At 38.7% G+C, this 20,896-nt stretch overlaps 1 protein-coding gene and 1 long non-coding RNA gene across 2 annotated transcripts in view; one reads left to right on the plus strand and one right to left on the minus strand.

Annotated features, from left to right (window-relative positions):
• The window catches only part of LOC107077368 (uncharacterized), a 38,770-nt gene extending 31,101 nt beyond the window's left edge, over nt 1-7,669 (minus strand). The window contains exon 1 of the long non-coding RNA XR_001478414.2: nt 7,599-7,669. This is a non-coding gene — a long non-coding RNA (uncharacterized lncRNA). The remainder of the gene's footprint in view (nt 1-7,598) is intronic.
• The window catches only part of slc25a26 (solute carrier family 25 member 26), a 71,922-nt gene continuing 58,640 nt past the window's right edge, over nt 7,615-20,896 (plus strand). The window contains exons 1-3 of the mRNA XM_006630652.3: nt 7,615-7,850; nt 10,317-10,473; nt 16,681-16,790. Coding sequence (XP_006630715.2) covers nt 7,818-7,850; nt 10,317-10,473; nt 16,681-16,790 — 300 coding nt within the window. The 5' untranslated portion in view covers nt 7,615-7,817. The remainder of the gene's footprint in view (nt 7,851-10,316; nt 10,474-16,680; nt 16,791-20,896) is intronic.

The following is a 20,896-nucleotide window of genomic DNA, read 5'->3' on the forward strand; positions in this document are numbered from 1 at the left end:
AAGCAAAGGGCTAAGACAGTTTTCTTAAAAACTGCAGCTACAACTCTTGACAGGACATCAAACGCCTTCAGCTTTTTCCATATTTACATAGCTGCCTAGCTGTCAAGGAAGCCAATAACTTCAAACAGTCAATGAAACTAAAGGCAGTTCATGGCGTGAAAAAAATTTAAAGATTGCTTCATGTATAAAGTACACAGTGCATCAGTTCTTCTAACTTAATGTCTGTGGGTTACAGGACTGCAAGAACAAGAAATGTGCATTGCTGAAATTTTAAAATAGGCACAACATATTAGCAGCTTATACCTACATAGAAGGCAATGTTTTATAGGAAAAAATACAATGGTAGCAATACAATCAAGGATTTTTCCATCATTACGATTGTGAAGACACTTCTCACATTAATAACACAATGCAATGAATTTTCTCTCTTTAAACTGAGTAAAAACATAAAAGGGGCCTGTAATGTTAATTCAATTCATTCAGAATTTGGGGAAAAAATGATTAAGAAAGTTTGCAGAGTATGATACACTTTAATCTAAGACTAAGAAAATCTTCTGGACATTTCAGTGTCATTTATCACTGAAAAGGCATGGATACTCCAAAATATTTTTAAAAAACATGTAACAACGCATCTGAATAAATAGCTTATATTGGCTGTAAAAAAACATAAGGTTATTTCTAAATCAAGACAATACGAACAGGCGCTGTTCATTCCAAGTGTCTTTTAAAATTAAAGTCAAGGAGACATGTGGATAGGTTTCGCTACATCTTATGTCAGGTGGAGATGATTGTTCATTGCTTTTCCTGCACTCAGAAGCACGCACAAGTAATAACGTCTCCTCATCTCAGATTTTTCACACAGCCAAAAGCAGAGCCTTCGTTGTAGCATCTATATTTCCCAAGAGGTCTTCAACTCGGCCACAGAAGCAGGCCTGAGGTTTCTTCCTGTTTCAGATGTGAAATTTAACATTGTGTTTTTGTCTCCTTTGACAAATTGAAACCAAGTGTTAAAGGTGTAAAGGGAAAAAATGTTTTAAAAATCTGAAGGTCATTTCTAACTGTTTCAGGAACACTAAGGTATTTAGCTCAGTTTCTAGTTTTTATGGAATAATACCATATTTTCTTTAACATTTATCACAGTAAATTTTCATTGTGTTTCTGCAGATTTAAAGTAGTTTCACCATGTTCATTGTATACACTGTAGATTCCCAAGCTTGATTCCTATTACTGTTGGTATTTTGTTGTTATTTCTCTTCATTACTACAAAAGTACACCACCAGAATATGCTTTTATGAAAACTGGGTGCAGAATCCCACAACCCTCTTCACAAGTTCATGATGATTCCTGTTGTTTACACCGTCAAGCAAAAATAATCAGTTTAATTCTATGAAAAGCAACAAAACCATATTTATTTTGTATGTTCTGTTTCTGTTTTTACATTCTGTGTAACACTTATGATATATTTTAAGTCATTCCCTTTATTTCTTATTCATTTAACAAAAACATTGTCAGTTAAAACAGTCAGTTTACAAAGCCTCCTGCCATAAACACCAGAGGTGTCAGGCATGCATGTCAAGTTACAGGAAACAATTGGAATAAACTTTACTTTTCCATTTAGGAAATTATAACTAGTTTCTTGCAAGCCACCTTTAACGTAACTTTCTGTCAATGTAAAGCCGTTTCTTGTAATTTACTATACTTTTTTCATATCTCCATTTGCATGGACTCTTTTTTATAATTTTTTGCATATTCACATTCATTTCCTTATCAAATAAATTCTAACTGGTTTCATAATGACATAATGTTTCATCAAGGAGGACAAACCATTTTAGAAATTATTTTGAAGAAAACAGAATTTGGTCACCAATGAAGTTCAGCACTTTAGATGTCTCTTGTACCCAGTACTGACCAGAACCACCGCTGCTTGGTTTATTTGATAACATTAAACTATGAAGTCCAATTCTAATTGCTTGGCTGAAAACACAATGCAGTGTATAGTTTTAATAATACTAGTCAAAACATTATAGCCCGCTGTACTTGTTATATTGTATCATGAATCTATATATAAACTAATGGAAAAATGAAATGCAACATTTTCTGGAATGAGAATACTTTAGCTATAGCTTATGTACTTTAACAAAAAGTTTTAGGCCCTCTGACCAGCAATACAGCTTGTGCAGTGAGGCATTGCAGCTTGCCAATCACACAAAAGCTCATTCGGTGCATTTTTACCCAACAAGGTCCAGGTGGAACAATGCCTAATCAGATCACCTTTAAAAAGGCCTTAATTCAAAGCTTAAGTCACTGCAAGAAAAAGGCCACACTTTTCTGTGCCTTCCATAATGCCTCAAATGTCACCAGAAGCAAGGGAGAGGGCCATTGGCATTCTGCAGGCAGGCATATCATGTCCCAGCATTGTGCGACACTATGGAGTAAGCTGCTACACTGTGTCCTGACTCCAGAGAAGGTTTCAGCAGACAGGCAGGATAGATGACTGTCCCAGATCCAGTCACCCTCAAATGACCACACCAGAGCAGGAGCGACACATCAGACTTTCATCTGGGAGATAGTTTCAGATCTGCCACCCGTACTGGTGCTGAAACTACCGGTAGACACAATGCCTGCATCAGTGACAGGACAGTGAGGCTCCATGCTGCTGGCCTTAGAGCAAGGTGCCCTGTCAGACATCCACTGCTCACACCTCCTAGATGTCACACCGGACTGGCTTGGGACAGACAGAGGCTGCGATGGACTCAGCAGTGGCATCAGATCTTCTTCATGGATAAGTCACTGTTCAGCCTGCTCCACACAGATGGGAGGTGTTGCATTTCTTTTTTCCATCAGTATATATAGTGGGTATGATTATCATTTGAAGCAATGAACATTGTGCCTGCAAGAAAAAACACACTTTCTCCTGACCATCAGGTGCTTTTCCTGTCTGCAGCTAATGTAAGGAGGACAATAGCCAAAGTTAATCCATGTTAAGCTGCTGGAACTGATAATATACCTGGTTGCATGCTCAAGGAATATGCAGTACAGCTAGCCGACATCCTCACAGATATTTTTAATATCTCCTTGAGCCAGGCAGTCATCCCCGTATGCTTCAAGTCCACCACTATTATACCAGTGCCGAAGAAGTCAGCCATGTCCTTCCTCAATGACTATCATCACGTGGAACTCCAATTATCATGAAGTGCTTCGAGAGACTAGTCATGAGCCACATCAATTCCAGACTCTCTACCCCTTTGGACCCCCTTCAGTTTGCATACCGCCCCAACCAGTGGCTGTATCTCTTCCCCTTCACCTGGCCCTGTCCCACCTGGATAAGAAAGACTCTTATGTAAGAATGCTGTTTATTGGCTTCAGTTCAGTATTTAATACAATCATTCCCCAGAAGCTGACAGAAAAATTGAGCTTGCTGAAGCTTAACACCTCCCTTTGTAACTGGATTCTGGACTTTCTGACCGAGAGACCTCAGACAGTCCAGATCGGTAATAACATCTCCAGCACCATCACAATGAGCACCGGAACCCCCATGCGTATACGTGATCTGACAACTGGAATCAATTTCCTGTCGTTAAACTCTGTTTATTTTTAATGTGCTCAGTGCTCAGTCCACTGCTGTTCACATTGATGACTCATGACTGTACTGCCTGTTCAAACTGCATCATCAAGTTTGCTGATGACATGACAGTGGTGGGCCTCATTAGCAACAATGATGAGTCACCATACGGAGAGGAGGTGGAGCAACTAGTGAGCTGGTGCACAAACAACAACCTATGTCTCAACTTCAAGAGGACCCACGCTGATCACTCCCACTGTACATCAATGGCTCTCCCGTGGAGACAGTTAGAGGCACCAAGTTTCTTGGTGTACACATTACTGATGACCTCACTTGGTCCCTCAATACCACCTCCTTTGCCATGAAAGCACAGCAGCGTCTCTATTTCCTGCGGCAACTGAGGAGAGCAAACCTTCCTCTGCCCATTCTTACCACTTTCTACAGAAAGTGTAGAGTGTCCATTGAGAGCACGTTAACCAGCTGTAAGGCTGTTTGGTTTGGGAATTGCAACACTTCAGACCACAAGACCCTGCAACGAATTGTTGAAACAGCTGAAAAGATCATTGGAGCCTCCCTCCCTCCATTCTATTTCTGTCATGATAAACGCTGCATACACAGGGCCTCCAGAATAGCAGATGACCCCTCCCATAAACTCTTTGCCCTCCTACCATCTGGGAAAAGATATCGCAGTGTATGGGCTAGCTCCACCAGACTGTAACAGCTTCTTCCTGTGGGCTGTCAGACTCAACACCCTGGAATCTACTTGCACCCACTCCAAATCCAGAAACAGGGTTTAAATCCCCAGTGTGTTGTGTATATTGTATTATTTACCTTGTAATTTGCACTATCTGCACTATGTGTATCCTGTCTACAATGAAAGTCTACGACGAAAGGCTGCAAGTTCCCAGACAAGTCTGGGAAAGGACGCAGCCTAAAGAACTGGACAATCAACTGAAGGACCTCAACTGGATGGCTGTACACAAGAGACTGGCCACCAGAGAGGTCCTCTACAGACACTCGCTTACCAGGAACCCGCATTGCCCCCGGGACACATGTTTCGTCAAGGAGACTCAGGAGCACATGTTCTGGAGCTGCCCCTTCGCCAAGGCGGTGTGGGGCAGAATGGACAACACCATGCAACTCCTGGGGACGGGTGCGGTGCTCAGTTACCAGTACATTCTGCTGGGGCTGGCACCTACCGGATTGGACAAGGGGACGCAGTTCCTGATGTGGCTGCTGCTGTCCCTCACTAAAAAAGGCCTGTGGGACGCGAGGAACAATCTCATCCGGCACAACATCGAGTGGGGAGCGAGAGAGCTGGAGGAGAAGATCCTGGCGGACCTCAGGGGGAGGATGAAGCGCGAAGTAGCCAAATGGGGTTTCCCCATGGCTAGGGAGCGCTGGAAAGGACTATGGACCCTGTACAGGGATTAATGGTTAACAGCAAGTGGTGGGGTTTGGAGGGACTCTCATCATAGCGCAAATCCGCCCACACTTGCAAGGATTGATAATGGACAATCACCACAATCATTTTTTTCAGAATAAAGTATATTTTATAAGAAAAAAAAAACCTGTCTACAATGTCTACAGTATGTCAGTGTCCTTTCTGTCCTGTCTATATTTGCACCGGGGACGAGAAGGAACGATTTTTCGTTCTACTGTATTCTTGTATATGGGTGGAATGACAAATAAACATGAGTTTGAAATTACTATGAATGAAAGTGAATGTTTTTAACAAAATAAAACCAATTCTGGTGAGAACTGAAGCTGTCTGGTATATACACTTTTTCACTTACAGTTGATACACAGTTAACAAATAAAGAGAAGTCTAAGTGTATTATGAATAATAAAATATTACTGTAACAAGATTGAAAGCTTTAATGTTTTAAATGTTTTTGTGTTGTTTTGGGTTTTGTGTTGCATACTTGCATAAAGACACGTTTGTGTTAATATTGTAACGCTTACGGCCGACAGGTACTGTGTAAGAGCCGGCTTACCAGAGCAGCAAGGGCGCCCGCCTGAGCCCCCGTTGCTTTACAATATAAAATGTTTTTCCATTATTGTGAAATCAATGTACAAGCAGAATAGGCAGATGTGATGGTTACCATTGGAGACTCACAGTTCAGAGTCTTAGATTCAATTCCAAACAGTGCCACATTCCATAATTCCATATGGAGTATACATATGGATCTCCTCCTGCCTCCTTAAGATGTGCTGGCTAGGTTAACTGACGTCTCTTAACTGTCCTTGTGTATCTCCCCGGATGTGGACTGGTGTCTCATCCTAGACATAAACTCACCTTGCTGCCCTTTGCTTTTAGAATAGACTCTGAATTACTGTGACGCCTATTAGGGACAATTGCCTTTGTGGTAATGTGCAGATACTACATTCAGAACAGTTGTCTCATTTAAATCTATATTTGTGTCACGTTGACAGCTTTCAGTTTGGCTTTTAAAACATGACATTTGTTTCAAACCAACGAACTATCACATGTCCACACATTACAAATGCCATATTTTATCAAGCAAGGACTGTTTACAAGAAAAATATAAAAACAAGTCTGTCATTTACCAATGATAATACAATGATTTGTATAAAAATGGTGCGTATGTATACAAAATATATTGTAGCGTTTACAGGTTATTTTCAGAACAAAAGAACAGTGGAGACGCGATTGACCAACCAAGCGGTAGCTTTTTCGTTAACAACCACACAAAACCAAGCTCAAGAGTTACACGCATATGAGGAGACTGACGGAACACGTACACTTCTTTAGGGTGGTAATTACCTAACAACACGCTATACTTTTACAAGACTACACAGGGCACTAGAATTACTAGGACATTATGTACACAGGTAGGGTCAGCCGCTGGTCATCGTGCTGACCCTCAGACTCTCCCCGGCTACCACTCCCAGCATGCCCAGCGGTACTACGAGAGCCTAGGGGCGCTTCCTCCTCACTACCAGGCGAGGGCGTTACAATATCATGTTACAACAGAAAAGAACCCCGATTTTGGGTCACTATTAACGATATCATTGTGAAAACAAATAGGTGTGGAAAACTATTATTTTTATAAATAAAAAAATATTATTATTATTATTTATACGTCTACTACATGAAGAAGTGCAATCAGAACAGCACTAGCAGATTATCTTAACACTTAGACTTTTTCATTTGATATATAATACTGGACATAATTATGGAAACAAAAGACAAAGCAAGTACATAATGCAAATCATACATTACGGGGTAATAGCTTTCATGTAAAATTGTTACCTTACACGATATTTTTTTAGTTATCATGACAATATTATTGGGCAGCCTAATGCCTAACTTCACAGCAGCAGCATTTAAGGTGGAACGAAAAACGCGAATAAGAAGCCAACTTCAGCCTCGTATCAAGCAACCCATCAGAAAAGGTCAAACCGCCTAAATAAATACAGAATAGCAGTTTCCAAACAGCTACAAACCCTGTAAGACCATTTTGAGCTGCTGTGTATTTTATACCTGTTCATAAAGCCAAGTCACTTTCAAGACTGCCCCGATTCGCTGTGGATCTGTCAAGCAAAGGAACTTTTAGTTTGTTTTCTCTTCTTCGATCACTTTAATTGTCCGGAGTACAAGTAATCCTGTACTACACCCCGTATAAACTGGTCTCCAAAACAGCGTCAGCCGAAGAGAGTTTGATTTTCAGTCTCAGTCAGTTAGGCATGTCTTTTACATTTCCAGCTCACTTCTTTCTAAAAAAACTTAAACAGTGTTTCAGCAAAAGAACCACGAGATTTTCCTAACAGGATAGCACCGGACTTATTTCCTTTTCACAAAAAAATCCCCAACGAAATGGAACATTGTAGCCTTAAGGCCTGAGTTTGGAGAAAGGGAAATGTTTATTTTGCTTTAATAATAACCTTGACTACAATATAGTAGTCAACCAGATTCCAGTGTCCTTGTAGACATATTTCGTGGTACTACTCTCCCCTAAACAATACAGGTAACAGTTATATAACATATGCCCTCGTTTCTGTATACACATACCGCAAAATATTAAACGTATTTTTACATTCCCGGAGAAACACGTGGAGTTGTTGATCATACGCTAGTGTCCCGGATGTCCTTCCTCTGGGGTCACGTCAACATGGCGGCGTCCTTAAGTCAATGCTTTTTTTTTTGACTGAATCTGGCGGATATTGAGTAAGATCTGTGAGAATGCAGGTGAAGGATAGTGCAGTGTGGATTGTGCTAGCTCCGTGAAAGATGGAAGGAAGAGAATTCTCTGCATCACTTGTGGTAAACGCGATAGAATTGTTTTTGTCAAACGCTAAGAATTAAAACGTGTTCTGTGCGATGCTACACGGAGTAATACGAGAAGAGGTTTCTGCAGATAAGTCTAATGACATGTTTGTGAATATAAAAGTGTTTAACCAAGGCTGTGCAACCAAGGCGTTTAACAAGTTATCAGAAATAAAATGTTATTTTTATTTGTAACTTTAAGCCCTTGGATGTGTCTGTGATACAAGTAAAATATTTTACTTGTTGATCAAAACCTAAAAGCAGATAAAAGTAAATGTCACCAACTGAAAAACATACTTTTTCGTTTCAGTCATTTAACGTCGATTTACTGCTTCATTGTTTGAATCTGACGATGTTTGGACTGTTTTTAGCTAATAAAAAATTACACAATTATACTCTAATTTTAAGCTAATTACCTGGAAAAAGTAAGCAAAGATATAGTGTCTAGTCAGTTCAAGAATAAGAGACACTCAGGAATGGGGATTCATTTTCGTATGGGGAATGAACGTATTTTAACAAGAAACATTAAAAAATAAACGAGGCAAACTTTTAATTTGATGCTGAAAATCGAGAAAGGCATTAACACTACGCATCTTGGTTTTTAGAATAACTAAGATTTGGGATATTATTTTTTGGCGTAATTTTGATACATTGATTGTTCTTGACTGATACACTGAGAGACTTTAAATGTTGCATAAGTCCTCCTTATTGAGGCTGATTAGGCACGGCTGATGAAGTGATTTAATAAGTTGAATATCCAGCCCAGTAGAAATCATGAAAAGAAAAACAGAAAGAAACCAAGTCTTTGACTAAGTTACTTCAGAAGGCCTTGCTGATAATGGAGTTATTGCTCTTGAACAATGAATCAGTGTTTTACAGTATGTAGGCTACCATTATGGATATTACCAGTGGCAGTGGCAGAGACCAGCAGAATGATGCCATAAATGATTCAATTATTGTTAATAACAGCCCAGTCAATAAGGAGGTCCAAGTGTGATGGTAGATGTGTCTAGTTGTGGCTCCATTTGTAGTGCTTGTTGACAAGCTGGCTTCATGGTGCAACACTAATCTTTGGACCGCATCTTCTTCTCGTACTGCAGGCTTAGTCTGATGTGATGTGTGAAAACACCACACATTCTCATTCCACTCATGTATCAGTGATGTGCTTGCAAGATGACAGTGTTATAATTATGTGAAGGAGACCTGACTCAACAGACTTGAGCTCCATTGACCATGTGGAGGGTGAAGATGTATGGTATCTAACTATAGTTTGGAGACCAGTGAACAGCAATGTGCTTTTCCTGGCTGTAGAAGAGCAGTGGGACAGAATCTCACAAGAAATGTTATGTGTTCAATAAAATGTCAGTGTAAAAGCTATAAAAGATCACCATTTTCCTAATAATAACAGCCTGCAATGATTTGTAGTTACAAGTTATTAGTATATTGTGATGCTCATTTAAAGTAAAGCAGGGAAATGGCTTCTTAATTGTCTTCTGAAAGATGAGTGTTCATGTTCAGCTTATTTCTTACATTGTGCAACAAAAAATGTGCTTCATACTCAATGTGGACTTTTTAAAATGTGCATTTTGACAGAATTTCAAAGTGTCTACTTTTCTTCAGTTTTGCATGTGCACTGTCAGATGCATCAGTTTATTAATTTGTTTGTTGATTAGTTTAATTAAAAACCTGTGATTTCCTGACTTCTCTGTAATATGATCTTCAGCAGTAGATCTTTATAAAATTGTCTCCCTTCTGGGCAAGCATACTGATGCTCTGTAGGTAGAACTCAAGAATCAGTTAATGCAAAATAGATATATGGATTAAAAAGAGCTGTGGCCATGTATATAGGGACTTTTGTGTCTGTACACACAAACACAATTTCTATGGTTCTAATTGTATAAAAAGGCTTTATTCAGTTTACATATTTTTTGCAATTGTGTGCAATCATGAGATTTTGTCATTGAGTTTTGAGACTATTAGCTGTACATATTTCAATATTTTTTACTCTGAATGTTGTACCCTTAATATGCTTTTTACTCTTAACTATGTGCAGTGTTATGTTTTAATAAGATGTCTTTGTATTAAAAAATCTTTTTTTTTTCAAAACACTTGATATCAGCCTTCATGTAAGAAATGGAAGAAGTAAAGGTTTATTCCATGCTGGAGAGAGAAGAAAAGAAATGCAACGTTTCGGATGTTTCGTTTCGGACACCCATTCACAGCCCAAAGAAGGCTCTACAGCTGAAACATTTCTTCTCTTTTTAGCATGGCATTTACTTGTTCCTTTGCAGCCTACGCATGCTGACGCAGCTCCCTACTTGAACTACTTCATGTAAGAAATGCTGAATAATGTTCTGTGTAAATGTTGTTGGACTCCTGTTTCTTTACTGTATCACTTTGCACCTTTTTGTATTTTCCAGCCATTAAAGATAAATCATTGTTTATTTGTGTCTATGTTCCCAGGCAGGGGGTTGTGCTGGGATGTGTGTGGACCTGGTGTTATATCCGCTGGACACCGTCAAAACCAGACTGCAGAGTCAAAACGGCTTTTACAAAGCAGGTGGTTTCAGAGGAGTCTACTCTGGAGTCCTTTCAGCTGCTGTGGGGTCTTTTCCTACTGGTGAGCCTTCAGTCTCCACACTAGAGCTATTTGTCTTTTTAAGTAAGTGAGGTGCCTGCAAGTATGCCAGATAAGGTGGGATACACCCAATCTTAAGGCAAGAAAAGCAGGATACACCCTGGCAGTCCATACATAAAACATACACAAACACAAGAGAAACGTTCCAACTCCACATGGGCAGCCACCTAGGTCTGGAATTAAGTTAACGGCCCCAGTTCTGCGAGGTAGCAATGCTAACTAACCATTGTGTTCCTGTGCCGCCCAGTTGTTAAAACGAATTGCTTAATTCCTAGGCAGAGGCAAAGCCCATAACAGAGCACAGTGACGCATCAGATCAGAGCTCACCCTGGTTATTAGGGTGAAGTACACCCAGTTCATCACAGGAAGTATCCCCAGCAGGGCTGGTCCCAGGTCATAGGGCTGGCTGACTGGAACAACTGAGCTCAAATAATTTTTACAGCCTGTAAGTCCAGAGGCCTCTCCACCACTCTATGCCATATCTGCCGCTTAAATTACAACTGTGCCTAATTTTAGTTTTAAATTTGTAATGTTTATTAGTTTGATACGTTGATAAATAAAGGTGTATTTTTTATTCATTATGGATTGCCCTACCACTACAGATGCAACCATTCAAAGTGCGCAGTACAGACTGACGCACGATGACGCAAAATACCGCGTTACGTGATTGGTTGACCGACAGGGGCATTCGTGGTCTGTTGGTCGGTCGTAGAAAGATTTACAGTAAATGTCTTCACTGTGCCCGTTTTAGCATTGAATATTCATATGGAATTTTACCACTGAAGGGAAATCTTAGTACCTGAGCAAAAAAAGAATAGGAGCATACTGTAACGCGTGTGAAGGCCACAAACGATATCAATTTTGGAACATAAACATACAGTATATGGCTGGTCTCGGTACTTTAAATAACAAATACACACCAGTATTCCATTTCTCCCTAAACATTTTAAGCATCGAAGTCTTTAACTAACGTGATACCGGAGTCAACAAGCATGCCTTTAGAATTTGATTAAAAGGGAATATAATATGGAATCGCGTATCTAAAGAAATTAATAACGATATAATTATATTCATGTTGCAAAAAAACTGCAATGGACATAAAAACTCCCTTGCTTTTAACAGAGCGTTCCATAATTTCTAACTATGAAAATTATTTAAACTGCGACATTTATCATTCAACCAGAGCTCGAAATATCACAAGGATCCCCAAGAGCACAGCAAAGACTGTATTAAAAGAACTGCGTATCTAAAGAAATTAATAAGATATAATTATATTTGTGTACTGCGACAGGGCTGTGTAGGGCTGTTTTGCCTCTCTCTTCATGTGACTTCCCTTGTAGCCCACTGGTCTACAGTGCCTGATTACCAACTCACGGGTTGTGTGTTCAAATCCAGCTGGCGCTGTGACTTTTCTTTTAACAAACATTTCTTCAAAAAAATATAATAGTAATATTATGGACAATCAATTGACTTTTATATTTCAAAATATCACAACATGATCGAATCTAAGTCATTTTTGATAACAATGAATAGTCACCTTCATCCCTTCTGACAACGGTCCCTGCTTCTGCTTCCTGCTTCTATTGTGTGTGTGTGTGGGGGGGATCCCTTCGGATCTATCTTCAGATTTAAAAGGTTATTAATCATATCTTTGGTGTCGCATCTTACCAGTGCAGCTGATCTTTTGCTGCCTGGGTGGGTCAACTATCACAAAGCTTTAGAGAACCTAACATTTCTATTATCAACAAATTGTAAATTTGTAATAGAGTAAATTTTTATAGAGAAGGACAGTATGCATTGCAATATAAACATTTATATTGATTTAAATCGCAAACGCGTGTTTAATTATATGTGTTTTTTTAAACCATAATCAGACAAATGCAACATAAATTGATACAGTATCTTTGTCTTCTAAGTATCTTGTTAAACTTTCAGCATAGCTTTCTCCCCGTTTAGATGTATTTTTCTTGGGATTTTGGGATCAAACGTGGAAGGATTAGATTGTAATTGTTTTTATTTTTCAAATACGTTTTAGAAAAGTGTAATCTATACCTGCCCAGACTGTATGCCCGCTTCACTGTGGAACAGCCGCACTGGTCGGCGGCCTTCCTAAACCCCGCCCTGACCACTTTCACTCCTGTTCTGCTCTTCTCCACGCACCCCAGCCGGGCGCTCTTCGGCCTCTGCCCGGGACGAATGTATATTTAGATATTTACACCTGGCGCGGCACCGAGGGAGCGTCTGCATTTATAACTTAGTTTTTAAAATTAGTCAAGCAATATGAAGCATCTCCTTTTACTTTTATGTCCCTTAAATACATTGAGCACAGCTTTCTCACCACTTAGATTACTTTTTGATACCATCCTTACACAAAGCAGAAACTTCTTGTATTTTCCGATGACATACAGTACAAGTGGAAAGATTACAGATTTTAATCGTCTTTAATTTTGTTACGTTATACGTTTTAGGAACGTTTCATCTATACAAACACCACAAAACTATTCTCGATTGTATTTCTGAATGTTATGTTACACCTACAGTAGTTCACTGCTTTAAATTCACCGAATTAAGAAAGTTAGGTGTAGCACTTTAGATCTTTTGAATTTTGTTCGGTCAGTTCTTCCTCCCAGAATTTATAGATCGCATCGATCAGTTCCTGCTTTGTGACGGGCTTAGCAGTTTTCGGAACGTAGTCTTTCAGCGAATGCCAAACCATCTCTATCGGATTTAGATCTGGGGATTCGGCTGGAGTTTTCACCCAGTTCACTCCTTCTGCTACAAGCCTCGCCCTTGCTGCTGTGTGTTTCGGATCGTTGTCTTGAAAGAGACGGTGCCTTGATCCAAAGTGCTCCCTGATATATGGGGCGGCATGCTGTGTGACCACGACTTCCTCGAAGAATTCACAGTCCATAATTCCTTCGAAAATAAGAAGTGGTCCCGGGCCTCTTCTAGATATACCCCCCCAGACGTGAACCTTCAGTGGTTGTTTGGGCTTTGGCTTGTCCACATATCTCCCCTTTTTGCAAAATGACATTGTTGAAAACTGTTCCAGAGCCACTGTTGTTTCGTCTGTGAAAAGTACATCCTGAAATGCCTCCCTCTGTTCAATCCATTGGAGCGCTTGTTTGAGTCTTTCCTCTTTGTTTTTTAGCCTTATCATGGGGCATGTGTTGGTTTTTCTGTATCTCCATCCAAACCTCCTGCGCACTCTTCTTATCGATGTCGGACTAACGGTCGCACCGAAGTCAGCCCATAGCCGTCTTTGGACTTGCATCGCCGGTAGCTCATCATTTTCATCAGTCAGTTTGTCGATAGCTTGCACAATAGGACTTGGAAAAAAAAGAGATCAACAGTTAGATTTAAAAATAATGTGCTTAGTTGTATTTACATGCAAGAAAAGTATTTTTAGAAAGTTATTTACCTTTGAATCGTCCTCGGTTTAGATTCTCTTTGCCTCCTCTCCCCTTTATAATGTCGTCTCACTGTGCTTTCAGAAATGAAGATGTCCATCGAAGCCAAATGCTGTACAATGTCCCGTGTTGACTTCCCGTTTCTTTTCATCTTCATTATTGGTGTGAGAGAGTCTTTGTGATTTTGGCCATTGTCCGTCTCCTTACCAAAGCGATACAGTGGTGCAGCTTGAATTCTGTACCTATATACTGTATGGTATGGTACAGATAAAACTTACACCATACCGATGAGCTAATACCAGGACACCAGGAAATGTGTCTGATGCATTAGCAAGTTAAAACAATTGCGTCGAAAACCTGAGTGTAACAGCTGTCCCTTTTTCTGATCACTCGCTCTCTGGATACACGTCTCACCTGTCCTGTTCTTTGTTTTCCTAATTTGCTGATTATGCCTGCTGCGATCCACTCCTTCCCTCACACCTAAAGAAGACTATTTTAAATTTCTTGGTGCGGTTCATTGTGCAATTAACCCTTGTATGTGCTGTCCTTGAGGTGATATCACATAAAGGTTATACTGCTATTTCCTTAGATATGCAATTAAAAAAAAATAAAAACAATTTTGAATCCCCGGCGGAACACATTCCATAAGAATCAGTGCTTTTATATATCGCCTTTAAAGGTGGCTTCTCAAAACACTTGACAGGATAAAAACAACAATAACAGCAACAACAACAATATTGTATTTCATTGCACTTTGAAAACCAAGTAATAACTATATGTGCAAACGTTTTATGATATGTCACTGTTGTGAATGTCTGTGGAGTGTATCTTATTTGCCCGTCTGTCCTGGCTCTCTTGGTCACCCTCCCCCCCTCTCTCCCTCAATTCAATTCAATTCAAGGTGTTTTATTAGCATGACAGATGGGTACAATCAGTGTTGGGTATTTACTTTGCTTTGAGATTCCACTTTTAAAGGTGATATATAAAATCAAGGCTTTAACTTTCTTTAACTGCGCAAGTCTGAGTTCTCATGTCTGTCCTATCCGAACCCGAAAGTATTAAAATATGTATCTTTATAGCAGGTGGTGTACAACTTTTTAGCATAGATTACACTTTTATAAAATGCATTTAAAAAATAAAAACGATTACAATCTAATCTTTCCACGTTTGATCCCAAGAAAAATAAATCTAAACGCGGAGAAAGTTATAGTGAAAGTTTATTAAGATACTTAGAAGACAAAGATATCAATTTATGTTGCATTTGTCTGATTGTGAATCAAAGAACACATATATTTAAACACGCGTTTACGATTTAAATCAAAACGCGATTTAAATCAATATAAATGTTTATATTGTAACGCATAGGTGACTATTCATTGTTATTAAAATGACTTAAATTCGATCATGTTGTGATATTTAGAAATATAAATTTGTTTGGTGCGAGTGAGGTTTTATTTAATCTCTGACCAAGGGAAACGTTTCATTTTTTAAAAGAAATGTTTGTTAAAAAAAAAAAGTCATGGTTCCAGTGGGATTCGATCACAGACCGTGTGACGTGGGAAACAGGAACCTAACCCACAGCGCCACCAGCAAGGTCACATGCAGAGTGCCGAAAAAGCACTACAGAAACATTATCAACAGACAATGTACAGCGTGTACTATTCTTGTGTTGCGGTACATGAATATAATTATATCGTTATTAATTTCTTTAGATACGCGATTCCTTATTATATTCCCTTTTAATCAAATTCTAAAAGTATGCTTGTTGACTCCGGTATCTCGTTAGTTAAAGACTTCGATGCTTAAAATGTTTAGGGAAAATGGAATACTAGTGTGTATTTTTTCTTTAAAGTACCAAGACCAGCCATATACTGTATGTTTATGTTCCAAAATTAATATCGTTTATGGCCTTCACACGCGTTACAGTATGCTCCTATTCTTTTTATGCTCAGCTACTAAGATTTCCCTTCAGTGGTAAAATTCCATATAAATATTCAATACTAAAATGGGCACGGTAAAGACGTTTACTGTAAATCTTTCTATGACAGACCAACAGACCACGAATGCCCCTGTCGGTCAACCAATCATGTACCGCGGTACTGCGCGTCATCGTGCGTCGCAGTGCGCGACGCCGTAGCCAATTACCTCCAGTACATGTCTGTAATGACTTTTAATGGCTGCATCTGTAGTAGGGTTCCAATGAGAAGGTAGGTGAAAACTGGATCTAGAAAAATGAAACTGACATTTAGTGCTGAGAGGATCATGCCAGTGCATTTCCAGTTTTTACACAAGGCACAAATTACAGATACAGGACTATCTAGACCAGCAAAACATTAAAATTAGCCACATATAGATCCTGTATCCTGTGTGATAGTTTAAGAACTGAGAAATGTTTACGAAATAATGACTTTAAATAACACTTAAATCTGTAATCTGTCTTCTTCCATCCTGTTTTTCTTATTGTGAACAAATACAAGCTCGATAGGTTAAGGTACATAAAACAAAATTAGAATAAAAAAGGAATGTATAATATTGTCTGCTTTCACAGATGAAGTTGTGTTTGTAACCCTCTGTGCACAGCATCTCACTTAGAAGGACAGGGGTTTGTGGTCCAGGAAGGATTTGGTCTGTTGCCTGTTGTTCCTGAGTAGTATGGAGGAGCAAGATGAATTTTTAGACCACAGGCGTAACAAGAACAGACTTTTCACTGCCAGCAGTTTAATTAATTGCTGTAATTTAACTAATTGGTCCTAAACAGAATGGTTCTGCTTCATTTCAGCGGCTGCGTTTTTCGTCACCTATGAATGTGTGAAGTCCCTGCTTGGCAGTTCTGAATCTCCATATGTGGCCCCAGTCACACACATGGTTGCTGCATCCTTGGGAGAAACAGTATGTTTCTTTTTGTATTGAGCTTTTATATTTCTAAGTTGTTGGAATTATTGTATGATGTTAGTAAGTCAAAATCTAAAATATATTTGTTTGTATTTTAAGCTATACACTTCTACAGAAAAGTGCGCAGAGGTTGAAATGGTGTTGGCTGGGGTTCTCTATGCAGCTGGGTAAATCAGGACCTAAGCATCTAATCATTTCCTAACAGCTGGGTAAATAAGATCTCATTACTTTATGTTGACTTAGCTGCTTTCTCAGTAAGCCCCCAGACTTTTCTCATTTTGTCTGAAGATCTTGGCTTTGAAGAGGTGGGGAAAAGTACTGTCTCTTCTATCAGCATTTAGCCTCAACTATATTCAGCTCAAATTAATGGAATTCAGCTTCAGTTTTCTGTCTCATGTAATGTAGGATGTATGATGGAGTAAGCTTGGAGATCACAACATGAAAGCAAGGAAACACACTTGAGTATATATTGGTTTAGGTAATTAATATCGTGGTTAGTTTTGCATAGTTCCATGTTGCTATTATGTATTAATTTTCTGATTTGGTACCCCCGCTACTGGTGAATGTGTGTTGCTGAAAATGTGCAGTGCAGCAAAGTGAGTATATGCAGGAATTATGTGTCTATAATTTCCACATTGTACTGCATAGTTCTGGAACATTCAGTTCATACTTCAGTTTATAGTTTGTGATTTGATGTACTTTGTTTCCCAAGTCAATTCCCTGTAATTGATGAACATTTTTTTGAGTATATTGAAAAGTAATCTGCCCTTGGGAAGAGCGGAGGGCAGGGCCACTGTCTTTTTAACCCTTTTCTTTTGTGGGAAATTGTCTGCTCTGAAAGAAAAACAAGGTCCAAAATGCATCATTGCTTTCCCTAGTGCTTATTTATTTCAGCTTCGGAGATAATGAAATCTGGGGCTTCATCACACATGCAGCCCAGATCTAGACGAAAGTGCCATCAGCCTCAGGCATTCACTGGAAGCATTTGGTCATCCGTAATATACATTCTTAATATATGTGTATATACAGAATAATTTTAGATGACTACAAATCTGTGATTTGAATTATGTTCAGTATAGAAATGATCATTTTTTACATGTACTATAAATAGGCCACACTTCTTGTACTTATGCATGATTGCATTCCAGTGCATAAGAACTTTGAAATGAATGAAAGGAGGCTATTTGGTCCATGTAGCCCATCTGGGAGATTTAGTTGATTATTATTATTATTATTATTATTATTATTATTATTATTAATAATAATAATTGCTTACACTTATATAGCGCTTTTCTGGACACTCCACTCAAAGCGCTTTACAGGTAATGGGGTCTCCCCTCCACCACCACCACCACCAATGTGCAGCATCCACCTGGATGATGCGACGGCAGCCATAGTGCGCCAGAATGCTCACCACACATCAGCTATTAGTGGGGAAGAGAGCAGAGTAATGAAGCCAATTCATAGATGGGGATTATTAGGAGGCCATGATTGGTAAGGGCCAATGGGAAATTTTGCCAGGACACCCCTACTCTTTTCGAGAAACGCCCTGGGATTTTTAATGACCACAGAGAGTCAGGACCTCGGTTTTACGTCTCATCTGAAGGACGGCACCCGTTTACAGTATAGTGTCCCCATCACTATACTGGGGCATTAGGACCCAGATGGACCACAGGGTCAGCGCCCCCTGCTGGCCCCACTAATACCTCTTCCAGCAGCAACCTTAGTTTTTCCCAGGAGGTCTCCCATCCAGGTACTGACCAGGCTCACACCTGCTTTGCTTCAGTAGGTCGCCAGTTGTGAGTTGCAGGATGATATGGCTGCTGGATTATTGGTCCAGAGGGCTTGCCGACCTGATTCTTGAAACAAACCAGGATATTTACTTCAGTAGCATGGCTGGGGTAGCTCGTTCCATACCTTCACAACTGTGCCCCCGTTCTCCGTTTTAAAGGCAAGTAGTTTCCACTTGTGTCCTCTGTTTCATATTTGAGGTACAGCATGATTTTCAGTTCTTGAAAATGAGTAGCATTTTTGAGTAGCAGGATTAAGGAACAAGCAGTGAATCTTTAAAAGATCCTGTCATAAAATTGTGTCCATTTTTTAGGCCTGTTATATATCCATGGGTGGGTTCATGCTATACTATATTATAAATGTGTTGTAATGTTTTGCAACCAGTTAATAAAACTGTGGAATAATCTTAGATCATCAGCTTGGATTTGCAAATAAAACATAATTCTTCTCCAAATTATATCATTAACAACACATGGGAATACAGAATATAGCTTCATAACTGAAAGGTAACAGCCCCCACTGCTTTATTATATAGTAGATTTGAATATTTTGAAGGGATTTGTTTATCCTTTTTAGAAAATAAAAACATCGACACCTATAAAAGCTTTGCAGGAATATCTTTTTAACTATATTTTTATAATGGTAAAACAACTAGATAATGGAATTTATAGTCATTATAGATAAAGAGCCCTATGTTCAGAACACTTACTGTAGGTGCATAAATGTAGGTGTAGAAGCAAAATCACTTTAAAATAAGAAGCAATTAGAATCTTAAGAATCCATGTGCTTTGACTTTAGGGCTTTTAAAGATTGTTTTTTTTTTTACCAAGATGGAGGTGTGGAAATCCAGGGAGGTTCTACTGACATTGAATATTCAACTTGAAAACAAGTTTCTGTAATCGTACACAGGCCTCTTTATTGCAGCTGAAATGGTACATCTCATCTTGACAGCTAAAAATAATCAACTGTCACTAAATGCACTGGAGGTCAAAAGCTCACAGGCAAACCCATTTTCCAATCACAAAAAGCAGTGAAAAAGTACAAACTATATTTTGAATGTGCCAGTACCTTATGGTGTAGTTGCCACTTTGATGCTATCGGCAAAACGAGAAACTGAAGGCTACGTGGATATAGTATCACAGAATATATTTGTAGACCAAGTATGTTAACACAATCCCTATTGTTTGCCATGGAAAATTGATTCCCACTTCCTGAAGTCGATTCAAGGTTTCTAATTTATAATGCCCTCTGTAAAGTATTATTTTGGTAAAAACGCCTCAGTGCCATGTATTAAGCTTTGATTTATTTCTTCCATATCATAAAGCTTGTTCAATATTTATCACAATGTCTTTGCAGGTCACTCTTTTTTTTTCAAAATGCCCTTTAAACAGAAATCAATGTGTAATTTTAGTGTTATACCTTTGACTTATTGAATGTTACTAATTATACCATGCAGCAATAAAGGTAGTAAGAAAAACAATACTGTTCCTAACAAGATATTAATATTTCATGAACATTACTTGCTTTTCAGTTGAAGATGTATTAAAGCTTGCTATTTATTTTCTATTAATTAATAATAAGTGATTTTTCTAAATCGACTCTCCCGCTCCAAAGCTGTGACAAGTGGTTGTGAAAGTATATGGCATTTTGAAGACCCTGTCTCATATCATCATGGTTTTATTTAGCTATTGTATATGGTTACATAAAAACAATTCTGTTTGATCAGCTACTGTAAGTGCATGTTCTGGTTAGGTAGAGTACTTCTCAACTGGGTTTTAACTAATTGAGTTCCAAATAAAGAGCTTATCATAGAATTAGTTATATACAATAAAAGCTATTAAAGATATGCAACAACTGCCACAAACAGCAAATCTAGATCTACACCAGGTATGCAATATAAAATCAAGCCATTTTGTCTGGAAATGTTGAATTGGTTCCATTATTCTCATGAATACAATGTTGTGACTTGCTTTTATTTATTTTTTGCTGGATCAGGACTTGTATAAATATTTTCTTAAACATAAAAGCATAAAAAATATATTTTTCCATACTTTAAAATCATGACATTCTTATGAATGTCACTCTAGCTACTAAAAACCATAAGGCGGCTTGTAAAATGTTTTGCTACCATATCTTTACTTTTTTTTTTTACTGTGATGGACTGGTATATAATTCAGGGTATACCTTGCCTTGTGCCTGTTGTCTGCTGAGATAGATAATTCCCCAGTGATCCTGAATTGAAAATGGGTTGATGGATTTTTTTTACTTTATAATTAGTCATTAGTTTGTAGCAAACTAATGCTATATATTAG

This window comes from Lepisosteus oculatus, chromosome 4 (assembly GCF_040954835.1).
Source record: "Lepisosteus oculatus isolate fLepOcu1 chromosome 4, fLepOcu1.hap2, whole genome shotgun sequence".
Lineage (NCBI taxonomy): Eukaryota > Metazoa > Chordata > Actinopteri > Semionotiformes > Lepisosteidae > Lepisosteus > Lepisosteus oculatus.